This window comes from Mus caroli, chromosome 5 (genome assembly GCF_900094665.2).
Source record: "Mus caroli chromosome 5, CAROLI_EIJ_v1.1, whole genome shotgun sequence".
NCBI classification, from domain to species: domain Eukaryota; kingdom Metazoa; phylum Chordata; class Mammalia; order Rodentia; family Muridae; genus Mus; species Mus caroli.
The window spans coordinates 90,013,870-90,029,299 of record NC_034574.1 but is presented as its reverse complement, the minus strand read 5'-3'; the positions used below and the strand labels follow the sequence as shown (position 1 = coordinate 90,029,299).

At 45.5% G+C, this 15,430-nt stretch overlaps 1 protein-coding gene across 1 annotated transcript in view; it reads right to left on the bottom strand.

Annotated features, from left to right (window-relative positions):
* Bmp2k (BMP2 inducible kinase) overlaps nucleotides 1–10,248 on the bottom strand; it is a 97,829-nt gene extending 87,581 nt beyond the window's left edge. The window contains exon 1 of the mRNA XM_021164002.1: nucleotides 9,841–10,248. Coding sequence (XP_021019661.1) covers nucleotides 9,841–10,009 — 169 coding nt within the window. The 5' untranslated portion in view covers nucleotides 10,010–10,248. The remainder of the gene's footprint in view (nucleotides 1–9,840) is intronic.
* Between the last annotated feature and the right edge of the window lie 5,182 nt (nucleotides 10,249–15,430).

Here is a 15,430-nt window from a genome sequence, read left to right as displayed (position 1 = left end):
AAGGGAAGGGAAGGGAAGGGAAGGGAAGGGAAGGGAAGGGAAGGGAAGGGAAGGGCTCATGTTGAAGACTTGACCCAGCTGGAAATCACTGAGAAGTGACTGAATCATGGGCTCTGACATCACCCATGGATTAATACACTGAATTATAGTCACACAATTCAACAAGTTCTTGGGAGGTGATGTATACAGAAGAAGTGAGCACTGGGGTTGTGCCTGAGGTCCCACACCCTTCTGTGTCTCTGAGATGAACGGCTCCACCTCACCCAGCCCAGAAACAAAGTCAGGGGCCACAGGCTGTCTGACTCTGCCTGAAACCATGAGCCCAAGGTTCCCCCCTCTTCTCTTTACATCCTTCCCATAAAAAGTCAGCACAAAAATGAAACTATAGCACTACCTTTACTAGATTAGAAATAAAAAACACTCGTTTGGGTTGAGATTCTGAAGTTTTTCACTTGGAATATATAAATAGTATTTTGATAAAAGGTTTTTTTAAATGCCAAATACTTATCAGTCCAATTGACTATTTGTGAAGATTTGAACTGGGCAGGTTGGATCAATTAACCATAGCACTATACTAATGAGATTCAGAACTTACTATACTCCTAATGTTAATCGACCATATATGCATGTGTGTGTGTGTGTGCGTGCGCGCATCACAAAAACTTTGATATCCACATTACTGCAATTAGTTATCTTATAAAGTTGTTAGTCATCACAGAAGACATCATCAAAAGGTTATGCACAGCTCAACACGTGTATTTACCCTAATTCTGAAAAAAAAAAAAAAAAACTAAAAACAAAAAGTATGCACCCTCCTGGTTAAATCTGTATCATCACTTTCCTGACACAAAGGATAGGACACTAACAAGCATTCAGCAGTAGTCTATGAGGCAGGTCACAGAATGAAAGTGAGTCACTGCATAAGATCACACTTCCTAGGGAAACACTTCACAGGATTCAGTTGTGAAATATTTCACTGTTTTGCTTAACGACTTTAGTATAAATATCTTAATGATTCCAGAGTGAACAGTCAAATCTAGCCTACTGATAATCTCAGTCACAAGAAGACAGTTAAGAATGTAAAAGTCCAAGCCAGTCCTAACAAAGATCTAGCCAACAAGCCCCTGGGAAAATGGGTAACTATAGCATTTAGGCAGGGAAGGCGGGGGGGGGGGGGTCAGAACTCTTTTACTTCTTAGAAATCAAGTATGGAAGAATGTCAAGTTAATGATGCTGTGCTCTGTGCTATGAACAAAACATATACACCATGGTTGTTCTCTCTGACCTGGTGCTAAGATTACAAATGTCCTAATCTGAAGGAAAAGTCAAGACCCACTAAGGTGGTAAGATAGAACTAAGTAATTCCAATGTGGCCTGCTCCAATAAGGAGTCCCAAAGCTAGAGGAGAGCCTCAAAAGATATTCCCCTTCCTCCTGATCTCTTACCCTCTCAGCCACCCATCCAATTAAGCCTAGGTGCTACCCCCCACCCACCCACCCAAGAGATGGCCACATGCAACTGACCAGTCTCCAAAGGGTTCTGCCGTAAGAAGAGTTATACACTGCCCAGTTAGAACCACCCAGCTCCTAATATACCACAGTAATGACTTCCTTTAGTGGAGCAATACGAGTCAAGGGACCTCAAGCAAGAACGTTTTGAAAGCCACACCTAAATAAAAGTTAATAAAACTTAAACAAAAATTAACTAAACAAGTAAACAGAAAAAAAAAAGCCCAAAATTCAAAACCCAATCTCATGCAGAGTTTCTGTCCACCTAGTTAATCCTATACCTACACTATTATAAAGTATCTTCTTCCAGTTCCTTCCTATTTTAGTTTCTACCAAAGAACATAAAAGCAGGGCTGGGGGCTGGGGCTCAGTGGCAGTGTGAAGGAAAGGAGTAAGGGGGCAGGGGAACAACTGTTAGCTGCAAACCAGCAGGAACAGGCAGCCATATTAAATGCCAGTGAGTGGGTCTGCTCTCGGTAGCATTTACTAGGCCTTCTGGTCATGTGGAAGTCAAAGATTCACTTTTCACAAACACACTGAATGCCTACTGTGAGTACAACATGTAGAGGTAACAGAGGACAAGCCAAATCCTAACTGGGCTACATTTTAAAATAACGAAAAACTTTTATTGGAACAGAAAAAAATTAAGTGCTATCACATGAGAAACAGATGCCACACCTAGGGCCATAGGTTGAGACAGGTTTCAGGAGCAAACAAAAGGTTTGCAGTAAAAAATTGTATTAATAAATGCCTCCTACAATACCCAATTTTAACAAGGGGCAGGGGACACAACAACAGGTATCTGCACTCCAGTCAAATGTAACAATACAAGATAAATAAAACAGAAATGTCTTGGTCTCTCCTGCCAATTATATCAACATACCACAGGCTGGGTGATGGACCAACCAGGGCTTCTTAAGCTTTGTCCACCCATAAGCCCCTTCTGCCTAAGAACGGTACTTAGTATGCAAAAAAGATACTCCCATCAAGCTTCAGTGACAACAAATTGTACAGAAATGTAAAGGAATCTTTGGCACACACAGCTTCCCATTTATTAAAATAAAAGCAAATGCATGCACTAATGCGGTGAGTGTCCTCATTTGCTTAGACATAAGGAATCATATCTTGGCTAAATATTTGATTTGTTAGAACACAAAGTATTTTCAATATTTGTCCACTGATTGATATTTCCACTTTATAGTTGTTGACGTTGAGAAAACCGTCCCAAATAATGCTCAGTCCAAAATGGCAAACATGAGTTTAGGGCCATTTCAGAAATTGTCAGAAAGTCTGCCATAGACTCAAGCCAAAAAAATTCATTAAACATTTTTTTAACAAAAATCAAACCAACAATTCAAATAATAATTTTTAAACATTCTAATGTAATGTAATACAATCCAAATATAAACTAATTTGATATGAGGAATGGCAACAGGAAAATCCTACCCCTTTGTTTTTCTGTAATTAAAGCACTGTGTTTCTAGAAAAGCAGAGAAGTGTGTTCAGTAAAAGCAACTCCTAATGTCAACTCTCCACTGGAGCCAAGATGTTGCAAGCGGTGTTTGGTGATGTTGCATGGTAAAACAGCATGCGCTAGGCAAGGTGTGCATGCTCTGTGCTCAGATCCCAGGCTACAGAGGAGGCAGCCACAGCAACAGAGGCCTCCAGAGAACCCCGGAGGCCTTACACGTTTGATTTCCAATTAATTTTTAGTCTTTGGTCATTCAGAAACCTTTTACTGTTGCCAAAATTCTTCACACTCACACACACCCACACACACTGTTACATAAGCCATGGGGTGGTGACCCACAGTTTAAGAAGCTGGGATATAAACAAAACATTCATTTCTCACAGTTCTAGAGACTAGGTGGCCTGAGATAAAGATGCAGGCGGATTCAATGTGTCAACCGACAGCTGTTCTGAAAGCAAACTGTCAAAAGGCTAGGATAGGCTTTCGCTAAAAAAGTTTAAAACTAAGCCTGACTCTGAGCTCTGCTCACACTGACCAGCCTCTGGCATACCATGGGTATGTCATATGATCCCATTTTCAGTCTTCTCATACACTGAATCCATGCTTCAGGGAGGAAATGTTTCTTAAGAATCTAACTCAACACAGAAAGAACAATTATAAGCACTGGGTATGCACGAGTGGACAGCAGCCAAGGACCAGGGGTCCTGGAGACCTCACCTCCTCCTTTGCACTCACAGGCATCGGAAAACTCTCTCACAGGCGCACAGGGTGTGCCTTTCTCTGCTTTCATTTGCTGTGCTTTTCTTTCTCAGAAGCCACCTCTGCAGAATAAAGAAAGCTATGTGGGCAGGATGAGGGGATTCTGCACAGACCCCAGGCTGGTCTTGACATTAGAGCAATTCAGTGAAATGACACTCGGAATTAACTTGCCCTCACAACGTTTAAAAAGAATAATAAAAAAAAAATGCACAGTCCCCTGGCCCGAGTAAAAGATTTTGATGGTCCAATAAAGAGCCCTTCACTGGTACTTTTCAACTTGCAAATTACATCTTCAATTATATTAAAAACATGTGGTTTGAAACAGAATCCAGGGCTGTGAGCTCCCTCAGTGGGTGAAAGCACCTGCCCACAAGAACTGAGTCTTCGAGGTCCCAAGGAAGAAAGAGAAAAAAAAGTTCCCAAAAGTTAGCCACTCTGACCTCTACACGGGTGCTGTGGCATGCACCAGCACTCTCAAGTCTACAGTAATCATGAATAAAATGAAATACGTTTACTTTGAAAACATCATCACAGTTGAATGGCAGTGGAAGAGTATAGGAACTTGTACATACAGCAGCAATTAAGATTCTTTCTAGCCAGATGCCTTTGATCCCAGCACTCCAGAGGCAGAGGCAGGCTAGCCTGGTCTACAGAGTGAGTTCCAGGATAGCTAGGTCTACACAGATAAACCCTGTCTCAGAAACGGGGGGGGGGGGGGGGGGGGGGGGGGGCAGGGGGGAGGTTTCTAGTTTCCCAAAGTTTACTATCTCCTAGGAGAGGTAAGAGACCAACAATAAATAACTATCTTAGTGTTTTTAAGGGCTAACATGATCATATGTCAAAACAAAAGACTGAACGTGATACAACAGATGAAAGCAAATGGCCACAGGTGTCCAGAGGAAAGAAACAGCTACCATAACCATTACTTCGGAGCAGGGATTACACCAAGTAAAGCGACAGGCAAACAATGTGAGTCACAGAGTCACAAGAAGCAGAGCAGCACACTGAGGCTGGAGCAGGGTCCAGGGGTGAAACCGTGAAGGAGGGTCGCGGAGTACCAAGGGCTGCGACGGCCAGGCCCACAAACAGATCAAGCAAGCACAGCTCCACACCCCTTCTTTAAACAGCCCAGGTTTCCAGGCATCAACTCCATACTTCTCAGACAACTCTGGAACTGCTCAGTTGTTCCCCAAATGTGTCCTGTACTTATTAGCAAATGCTACCTCCATCCAAGAGCGGTATAGTATAAGCAAGTCACGTTGACCCTTCTCCCCTCCTCAACAGACCCTCCAAGGCCCTTACATTTGAACACTAATGTTATAATCTCCACTCTGTCATTCTTAGTCACTTCACTTTACATATTTCTCAACCATTTTCTATCTAGCAATCGGTATGACCGTAGGAAAATCAGTTACCATTTTAAATTATTCATTATCTTCCTGTTATGTTTTAGACAAAACCCCAGCTCAGCCTGCCGAGCAAAGCCCCGTACCATGGTCCCCCACCACCACCACCTTGGAGCTGTCTCCAACATGACCCATCATCACGGTCCACATGAACCTGCTCAACAAGAGCATCTCCATGGTTCACTGCTCTGAGCACGTTCCAGGTCCTGAAGGCCTTCCTCACACAGGGCCTGCTCCTTCTCAGCCTACTCTACAATAGCCCTCTCTCCACGGCTCACTCGCCAACACTTCCTTCCTGCCCTTCGGCTTCTGCTAAAGTGCTGAAAGGCTCTTCTTCGTTCCCTAGACTCAACCGTTCTCTCTAAGGCCATATGCTTTCTCTTCACTTTTAACCACATTAACCAAGAGGTCTCTACTTCTTTAACATGTGTCTTCTGCATTACACTAAAGGTCCTACTGAGCTAGAGAATGCCTGTATATGAGCCACGCTTAATACGAACGTGGAACCCAACAATCCTTGATATTTCTGTGAAACGCTTCTTCTATCCTTCCTGTCCTCTCCTGGTAACATTAACTTAAGTCTCTGGGTAGCCAAAGATGATTTCTTCCAGTAAGATACTCAAATTCATCATTTACTACTGCCTTTACTGCAAAATTAAGTGTACAATATGTTACTACTTTCCTATAAAATTAACAATGAGGAGCAGCTAATATTCAGCTTAGACTCACTCACTCCACACAGCCAATGCTTAGAAGGCATTACGTTCACAGACTTCTGTAATTCTCCAATTACTGAGAGCAGCATAACCATACAATTATAAGGGATTACCATCTCCATGCTCTCAGTGCCATGAGTATTCGGCCCAGGTAACCTCAAGATTAATTGGCTCAGCCCATCATCCGTGTTATACTCCTGACATCCCCTTTAAGGCCATTCTCTACACTAAATATGTGGGTGGAAAAAATAACCATCCACAGGAACCAACTTCCTGAGCGTGGCGTGTGGCAAGTGCTCACACTTTGGGACTCAGCTACACAGCGAGTGTCGGGCCAGCCAGAGCTACAGGAGACCCTGTTTCAAAAGAACAGAACTGAACAAACAAGCATTCTTCCTGCTCCCCTACACAAGCATCAAAACCCTTCTTTGGGATGGACAGATGGACAGCAAACCAGCCCTCCCTCTTAATGAGAGCTGAAAGGCTGCACTGAGTTATCTGTGCTTGGCAAGTGGATGTCGTTTCACGCTAAGACGGGCAGGTGAGTCTGCCTCATTAAAAGCTCTAAGTCAGGATTAGTTCAGCTCCTGAAACTGAGTCACTTTTTGAGAAAACACAAGAAAATGCCTCGCTATGGCATCAGTCCTAAAAACTTCCAGAAGAAACTGAAAGGGGGAGAAGAGGGGAGATCCAAGCACTTTCAAGCATATACATGCTTGACTAGAAGGACAGAAACATAAGGTGTTTCACAGAGAGAACTGCACCAACAGTTCAGTGCACACAGAAGTATGCCCCTGCACATGCTTTGGTTGCAGCTAAGGTACTACTCAAATCCATGCACACATGTGTATGACAAGAGCCAGTCACCATTTCAGCAGTCTCGCGTTTTTCAACTTGCTGAAGCTCCCCAAGTCCCTATTCCTGGCACTTATTGTCACTTGCAGATATAACGAATGGGCGGAGAACTGAATCTCTTGACTTGCATGTTCCTACTTTAGCTCTCTTACTGTCTGTCAGCAAGGGTCCTTTCCCAGCCGCGGAGGGTGTAATCTGCTTCTCAGTTGCTTTTTATTGGTGATCTCTGTGTTTAAAAATGTTCCTGAGCACGGCGCAGGCTAGAGTACACAGGTGCAAGAGACGTTCTGGTTTTCCTACAAAGAAAACCTGTGAGATAATCTTCATTTTGGCCTGAGCTAGAGATATGATATGCTAATGAATCACTAACACGACACTAAACAAGGTGTCTTTAAACACAAAGGATAGGCACACATATAAATCAGCCGACCAGGATGCTGCGAAGCAAGGCTCTGTGGTATCTAACCCTGCCATTTCCCCTGGAAGCAGTGACTCAGTATTTGCTAAGCCAGTGTTCATTCCAACTTGTAGAACACAGTCAATTACAGAGTAAGACAGAGAGTGGTATATTGAAAAGACAAGCGGTCACTCTGAATGCCACGCCTCTTCACACACACTTGCCTCAAATGACAAGCAAGTCTGTCAATTCTTGATTAATCATATTTATATGTGGACCAGACTTGTGCCTAGCATCTCACCTATCCTGCAGAATGTTGAAAAATAAATTGAATTGACTTTCAGTTGTGTGCTCTAAGAGACCAGCTCATCAGAAAGAAGCCTAGGGCCCTGCCTTCTAGATATTTAAACCTGACCCAGGAGCCAAGGTGAAAACACAGGAAATTCCATCTTTCATAAAAGTTCCTTCAACCTTTGCTTCCACCTACCACCTGATCACTCATTAAAGCCAAGTAAGTACCTATTTTCATAGGGTTTTTTTTTTCTTTGTTTTTTGAGACATGGTCTCTCTTTGTAACCCTGCTGTCTTAGAACTTATGCAGACCAGGCTAGCCTTGAACCCACAGAGATCCACTTGCCTGGCACACCCAGCAATTAATGAAATAAATTTTAATGAGGCAGAAACTAAAAGGTAAAGTGCTTGCCAAGCAATTTTATCAGGACCTAAATTCAGATCCCATCCCCAATTTCCATGTAAAAGCTGAGCACTGTGGCCTTCTTCTGGGGGCCCCCAATGCTAGCAGAAAAAGAGAACAGGTGGATCACTGGAGCTCACTGACGCCTCGCCAGCCTTACCAGCCTTGCTCTGAGTGCAATCAATGTCTTAGAAACTAAGGTGGAAAGCAAGTGAGGAAGACAACGTTGTTCTGCACATAAGTGTACACAGGCATACACATGCATGCACCCACAGGCGCGCGCGCACACACACAGGGTACACACCACAGATAACAAACAGAAACACTTAAAGCAAAAGTCAGTGGAAGCCAGGCATGTTGATAACAACCTGCGTACTAGCCCAGCACTGGAAGGCTGAAGCAGGGGGATGGAAAAGTCAAGGCTTGCCTAGTAACTTTAGCAGAACTGTCTCAAGTCTGGTGGGACAGGCCTACCTTCACGTGTGTGTCCTCATGCACATGCACGCGTACACATACACACATACACACACACACACACACACACACACATATACACTGAACACTGTAACAGTGATATCAGTGCTCCGTTACTGAGTGTGGGGTAACAGAGTGAGGGTTATATTAAGATTTACAGTCTACTGATGAAATGTTAGTACTTTTCTTAATACTAAGAGACCTGAAACTCAGGGAGAAGGGCTAACACCATTTAAGCTACACTTCAGTGTACTACTGAACAACTGACGGCATACTGGTGAGTTGACAGCCACCGATGCTAACACCTACCCAACTTAGTCCACACTTGAAATTCCTGTTGAATCAATAGCTAGCAAAGTTTGCAATGGAACAAACCTATCAAAACCACTCAGAAATCCTTCTCAAAATCTAGCCATCGCATCCCTCTACTTCACCAAGGTTCAGAAGGGGGTGCCGTTAATGTGAACAGTGGCCTACAAAATCAAGACACACACCCCTGATAATGTAAGTCTGCTTTTCCTTTATTTTATAGACAGAAGCCCTCAGCTCTTTCTTGCGCTGATTCCTATTGTTCATGGAATTTCAAAACTACAAGTGGAAGCTGTCTTGTTTTTCAAACCATGTCAACACAGAATATCAAGATGTCTCCCTACAGTCTCTGGTTTTCTTATTCTTATTTTTAAAAGTCACTCACATACATATCAACAAGAGATTATTTCTCAGGGATGTTTTCAACATATTTCTTAATATTCCACATTCAAAACTTCAGAGGTCAACGCATGCAATAAGAAATCAGAAAGTATTTTCTACAAACCAATTACACCAGAGATACAAAACTAAAGTCAAGAATTTTTTTTTAACACGGAGTAAACTTTGTTTTCCCTAGCTATGCTTTTACACGCTGTCATAACCTCCTTCAGACAATAAAAGAGCCACCAAAACCTCACATGGGAAAGTTAAACTGTTCCACTTTGCCTGTTAAAGTACTAACAAAATGACACAGAGAGGACAAAAACAGGACCTTGTGTGGAGAAGATTCTAAAGAACGAAGATAAACGTGCTTCAAGTTTACTCCCACACGCCACCCCTAAGCAGCCACTGAACTTGGAAGACCGTGCCAACAAACACACACAAACACACACACACACAGACATATTATCTGCATACATATAGCCATATATAGTGGTTTGGGAGTCCTGTTTTGTTTTGGTTTTTAGCAGAAACAAACCCTAGCGGAGTCCACCGCTGGAAGTCCGGGAGGCTCGGACCCGAAAGCAATGCAGGACACCGGCCAGACAGTGTCCCAGCACTGCTCCATCTGACCCCCTAATGAGTCACGGGTCCAATCATGACACCACATCACTTACTGGGACGTCTTCTATTTCTTTCCTCGCGCCAGGAAGAACAGAGAATGATTTCAAACTCCTAAGCAGGCAACCGTGCCCGCACCGAAGCTGCCAGCGGCTTCACACCGGAGCCACTGTCCAGCTGCCGCCGGGCCGGCCCCGCAGCCGCCGCCACACCCCGGCCTCCCTCACCTGCCTCCCGCCGCGCCCGTACCTTCGGCCAGCGACTCCTCCAGGGTGACCTGGTAGCGGCCGACGGCGAACACCCGGACCCCCATGGACGAGCTTGTGAAGCCGCCGCCGAGCCCGGCGCCCGCGGCCCCGCCAGCCGCCGCCCCGCCGCCGCTGCCCTCCGACTTGGGCATCCGAGAGAACTTCTTCATGGTCCCGCCGGCGCGCTGGAGGGCACCAGGAGGGCACTAGGGCGCGCGAGGGCGAGAGCCCGGACCCGCGCGTCGCGCAGCGGAGCGCCGGGCGCGGCCGACTGTCTTCGAGGGGTCGCCGCCCTTCGCGCGCGCGAGCGTCGGTGCGCAGCGGCTCGCCGCGCCTCACATTCCGCGCGTCCCGAGCGCGCAGCCCCGGCCGCCCGCTGCAGCTGCCCGGCGCCCGCAGAGCCAGCGGGGAGGGCGGGGCCGGGGCGGGGCCGGGGCGGGGCCTGGCGCGCGGGGCGCGAGCTGCCCGGGAAGAGGGAGGGGCCGGCCGAGGGGGGCGTGGCGCTAGGCCCCGCGGCCTGCGCGCCCTGGAGACCACAGCTTGTCCAGGCCGGGCTCACACCGACGTCGCCCGCCTCTTGTGGCTGTTGGGGGGCGCGGCGCCGGTGCCAACCGCTTGCAGAGCCGGGCGCCGAGCCCCGCGCGCAAGCGCGCTGTCCGGGCCGCCGGAAGTGACGGTTCCGGCCCGTGTCACGTGGAGGAGGAACGGGCACACCGACGTGGGGGCTGGGGCTAGGGGTGAAGTTCGAGGTCCGGGTTATCAAGGAGGTGGAACCCACGCTAATCGGTGGGGTTGCTTGGGTTAGAATTGTGTGTGCCGCTCTGGAGTCCTTAAATGCCGCCAGCAGCGTGACCCACTCTCGAAAGCTGCCCGCTTCGAGTCTCAGCCAGTTTTCCAGACTCTCTCCGGAGAGGATCGGTTTGCCAGGCTCCCCGGAGCGTGGGCGGAGGAGCAGCGCGAAGCTCGCAGGTTCCCACAGGGCGACTTGCGAAGCCCAGGTGTCCTCGCACTGTACCGGATGTTTGCTCTCAGAAGCGTTCTGCGGTTTAAGAATTACTTGGGAGAGCTTTAAAGCCCTGTGTGTACAATGTCGGAGCCGTGCGATTGTGTTCAGAAAAAGATATTAAGATTTTTAAATATCATTAATCGCCATTGGCTGGAGAAGAAATAACCCTGTCGCCCAAGGTCACACAGCTGGCTTGTGGCCTGGAGCATCAAAAGTCTTAGTTACTCGCTTTCAGCCTTTCTGAAAAAGTAGGTTAGGGTCAGATCCTTAGTCCAGGCCGGCAGACTTAGGACTGTTTGGAAACAGAGGCAGCAATCTCTGACCCCACCCGAACAAAAGATTCGCCCGTTGGAAAAAGAACTCCCGATTGCCTCACTTTTCATAAACTGCAAGAGTCTCATGCCTGCGGGATGGGCACAGGAATTCGGTCAGAGGGCATGTGGGAGTGGAAAGGATGGCAAAATGGAGAAAATGTGCAAAGAGAAGGATTTTCGCTCCAGCCCACTTCCTGGACATGGAGTCACATACAGCCTGAGCTGGCCTGGACCTCATTAGCTACCAGAGATAGCCTTAAACTTGTGATCTTCCTGTCTCTGCCATTGTGCCCCCTACCTAGTACTGGGATTATGAGCAAGCCTCGCCATCAGGCCTAGCTTGGCCTCTATAGAAAATAGGTTCGGTAGCCCGAGGCTAATTCTAGCTGAAGCAAGAGAACCACGAATCCGAGGCCAGCCTGGAATATATGCCAAGATCTTTTAATTTAAAATAATAATAACTGTGTTTGAAGTTTCCAATTTCTTAAGCTAAAAAAATGTAATTTTTTTTTCTCTACCCATAGTGTAATATTTCTCCAATTTTCTCAAATATTGGCCTGATGATGTTTTCTCCAGCGCTGTTTTCTTTGTCTTTTTAATGAGGTACGGGCAGAGACATTAGGAAATGTGCTTATGCAAAAGACGTTCAGCTTATAACCCTCTGTTCACTCTTCTCTCTGCTGTTTGAAGAGAAGCTGTTTGTCCGACACTCACAGGGCTCCAGATTGAGGCATTTCTGCCACATAACCCACTAAACTGACATTCTTCATCCAAAGGCCTGACATTTAAAGTACATTCCAGCTCAGTGGAAGTCGGATTACATGTCAGGTGATTGATGTGTTGTGGCACTTGGGAGTTTCCATTTAGAAATGAGCTGGCCATCTTCCTTACTGTGAGGAGTCTTGGGAGTCGCCTTTCTCCAACAGTTAGTTGTGTTTTTTCAAGCAGAATAGTGGAGAAATCTAGTCATTTTTGTGCGATTCAAAACTGGATTCGCTTAACAAGCAGTTTGGGCCTCACACAACTTAACCTCATCAGAACACGAGAATAAAAACCCATAACCATAAGGCCACCATTGCTTTGGTAAAGAAAAGAACTTCCTTGAACCCACAGATCCTGACTGGGGATTTTGAAAGTTAATGTTTAGGACCCGACTGAAAACAATTCACCACCAAGGCATCCATTGAGTTACGAGGAAATGTGCGTGCAAGCTTGAAAACCGGAGATCCGTCTCTAGGACACATGGCACAACCTCAGCTCCTGTAAGCTGTCATCTGACTACACACACACACACACACACACACACACATTTATATATACTCCTAATTCATAACTGTTTGAAACTATTCTTTAATTAAAGGGTGGTAGGGCCCTGGAAATGGCTCAGCAGGTCAAGGCATTTACAGCACAGGCCTGGTGATATAAAAATTTACATAATACTAAAACATCTGAGAAAAAGGTTTTAAGATACTGAGCTGTTCACAAGGGCACATTTAACATGAAATACATTTCTGCAGTAGAACTTCAGCTACATCCTGACCTGTTTACCACTCTACTAGGCCGAATGAATATGGAGAACAGGGCCTAAAAATGAGACGTGCTCATGTAATAGCCAACTTTATTCAGAGCATCAGAAGGTTAAGCAGAGTCACATGAGTAATGTGTACAATTACAAACCCAAGCCACTCATGGTGAAAACATGTTTTTCCATAGGAGCATGTGAATAGCAACAGCCAAAGTAAACTCCCTGCTGCACCTGGAGGGCCACAAAAATACATTTCAAGAGCATTTCTCTGTTTTAAAGAAGAGAAGAGTCACAAGACTCTTCTTTTCTTGGTGTTTTCTCACACTCAGAATTCTCTCATGACTCTAGTGTTCTGACACTGTTATGTTTTGTTCTGAAGGGTTTTTTTAACTATTGCTTTATGTATATATATATTTTGTCTACATGTATATCTATGTAGCATGTTCATGCCTAGTGCCCTCAGAGGCCAAGAGAGGACATTGGACCCTTTTGAGCTGGAATTACACACAGTTGTGAGCAGTCAGGTGTGTACTGAGGACTGGACCCTGTTCCTCTAGAGTACTCTTAAGAAGGGAGCCATCTCTTCTATCCACTGACCGTGCTTTTAAGAGCAATTTTAAGTAGTCAACAACTTTGCCATCTGGATCTATTCCTTTGTCTCCACATGCCTGACTGGGAAGGGTTCTGCCACCAAGTATATAGTACCTTTTACTTACTCTGATGCCAGGTATACATACCATCCTTTCTAGGGAGGTAAGTAGAATTTTAACCCCACAACATGGTTGCTCTGGCTGGAATACAGACACAACCTTAGTACACACTTTTAATCCCAAACAATGAAGGTAAACTTAGTTAATAGAAGGAAGCACCATGTTTGATAGTGACGTCTACTTGAGTGTCAGACAAAGTGACAAATTAGAGAAAGATTTGACAGAATAGGATCCGCCCAATAAGAAGAGAGAAGAGGAAGCTATGTGAGAGAGACAGAGAGACAGAGAGAGAGAGACACAGAGAGAAACAGGAAAAAGGCACTTTGACCAGGACAGTTGCAAAGAGAACAAGATAGACACAGGTGACAGAGCCAGAAAATGAGAAGGAGCAAGATTAGAACATGTCACCAAAGTTAGTATGAAGCTAAGCAGAGCAATTCTGTCAGAGGCCAAGAGAGAAGCCAGTTTGGATGTGTCATCTCGGAAAGAAGTTTGCTCCAGAGAAGATGAGTTGAACCAGCCAGTCAGAGCTAAGAACTAGAAAGTATGAGCTTATGCACCAGTAAGTCTCTGAATGAACACATTCTAGGCATAAATTAGATTGTTCACAGGCCAGAAGCTTCTAGGACCAGACCTAAGTTAGCAGACAGTAAGAGGCATTAAGCCTCTGAGACAACAAATACCAGTGAAGAGCAAAAACTACATTTACAGAGGCCTGTGTTCTAGACTGGAATTGCAGCCACATCCTGCCCTTTTCCTAAAGAGTGTAGCTTCCCTCCTGTGGCCAAGGGAGTGCAATGGTCATGTATCAGAGCTATTCTAAAGTGAGTTGTGTTCATTAGCCCAGCAAGTCTTCATGACAACCTATTTTACAGCCCTTAGCAGGCATGAGCCATTTGTTAAGCGATATGCAAACATCCACATTGAGAACCCTATTGTATGACAAGAGTCACAGGCGGCCACAAGTGTATCCTGGTATCTAGAAAGTTGGTATCATATTCAAGACCAGTAGGTTCAATACTCAACACTGATTTACAAATAAAGTAAAATAAATAAATAAAAGGACCAGGGTTTGGGGGAAGGGAGGAGGAAGCCTCAGGCTAGCACTTGTCTGCATATGTTACTTCCTTGTCCTCAAAGAGAGTATCACTTATCGACCCTAATTTTCAGCAATTTCACTCCAGCGACCCCTGAATCACTTTCACTTCTCATGAAGCTGTTTCAGGGCCCAGTGTTCAGTCAGGCTTAATGTTTTTTGTTTTCGGTCATCTGAGTAGGTTGCGGCCTAGAACTGCAAGGCCGCCTCTGCCATGAGTACTTTCCTGAGCTCTGTCATTTTCCAGTCGCAGGTTTGAATGCATTGAGCCCTCACTGGTACTTCACACTGTACTCCTCAGACTTCTGGAACAGCTCTTGCCACCTGATGATAAGGCTTCTCTCACATGCCTGCCTCCATCCAGCGTGCCTACTGTTAAGAGTTTATTAAGGGAAGGGCCTAACCCACATTGTTTTCTTAAATCCCAGTGGCAAGCAGCATATCTGACATATAGTGGTCACTGAATAAATAAATGACTTGGCCAAAAGCCTAGTTAGTGGTAAGATTGGGGTCAGGGAAGGGTAGAGGGCAGGCTCAGACCTCAGATCTATCGGTGACTCCAAGTTTAGCCTACCTGCACCTGATTGTTGGTATCTTTATCATTGAGAATGATAACTGCCCTCTCCCAGTGGTGGCAGTCAGCTTTTTGTGTTTTGTTTTCTGGTGTGGAGATTTTGAGGTGGCCTGAATTATGAATATCAAGCACTAAAGGCAGTAACAGTGCTGAACTTGCAGTGGGAGGTTAAAATAAAAATTCAGTTCTTCTCTTTTTCTGCATGATCTTGATCAAAACCATTCCTGAAATGGCAGAGCAAGGAGACAAATCAACGGATCACATTACCCTCTGTTGTAAGTGTCTCAAGATCTGTGTGGGTTTCTGCCGCTGTCGTTTGTCAGTTTATCTTCTCCATTTCGGTAGACTTTGAACTACAGTTACAGT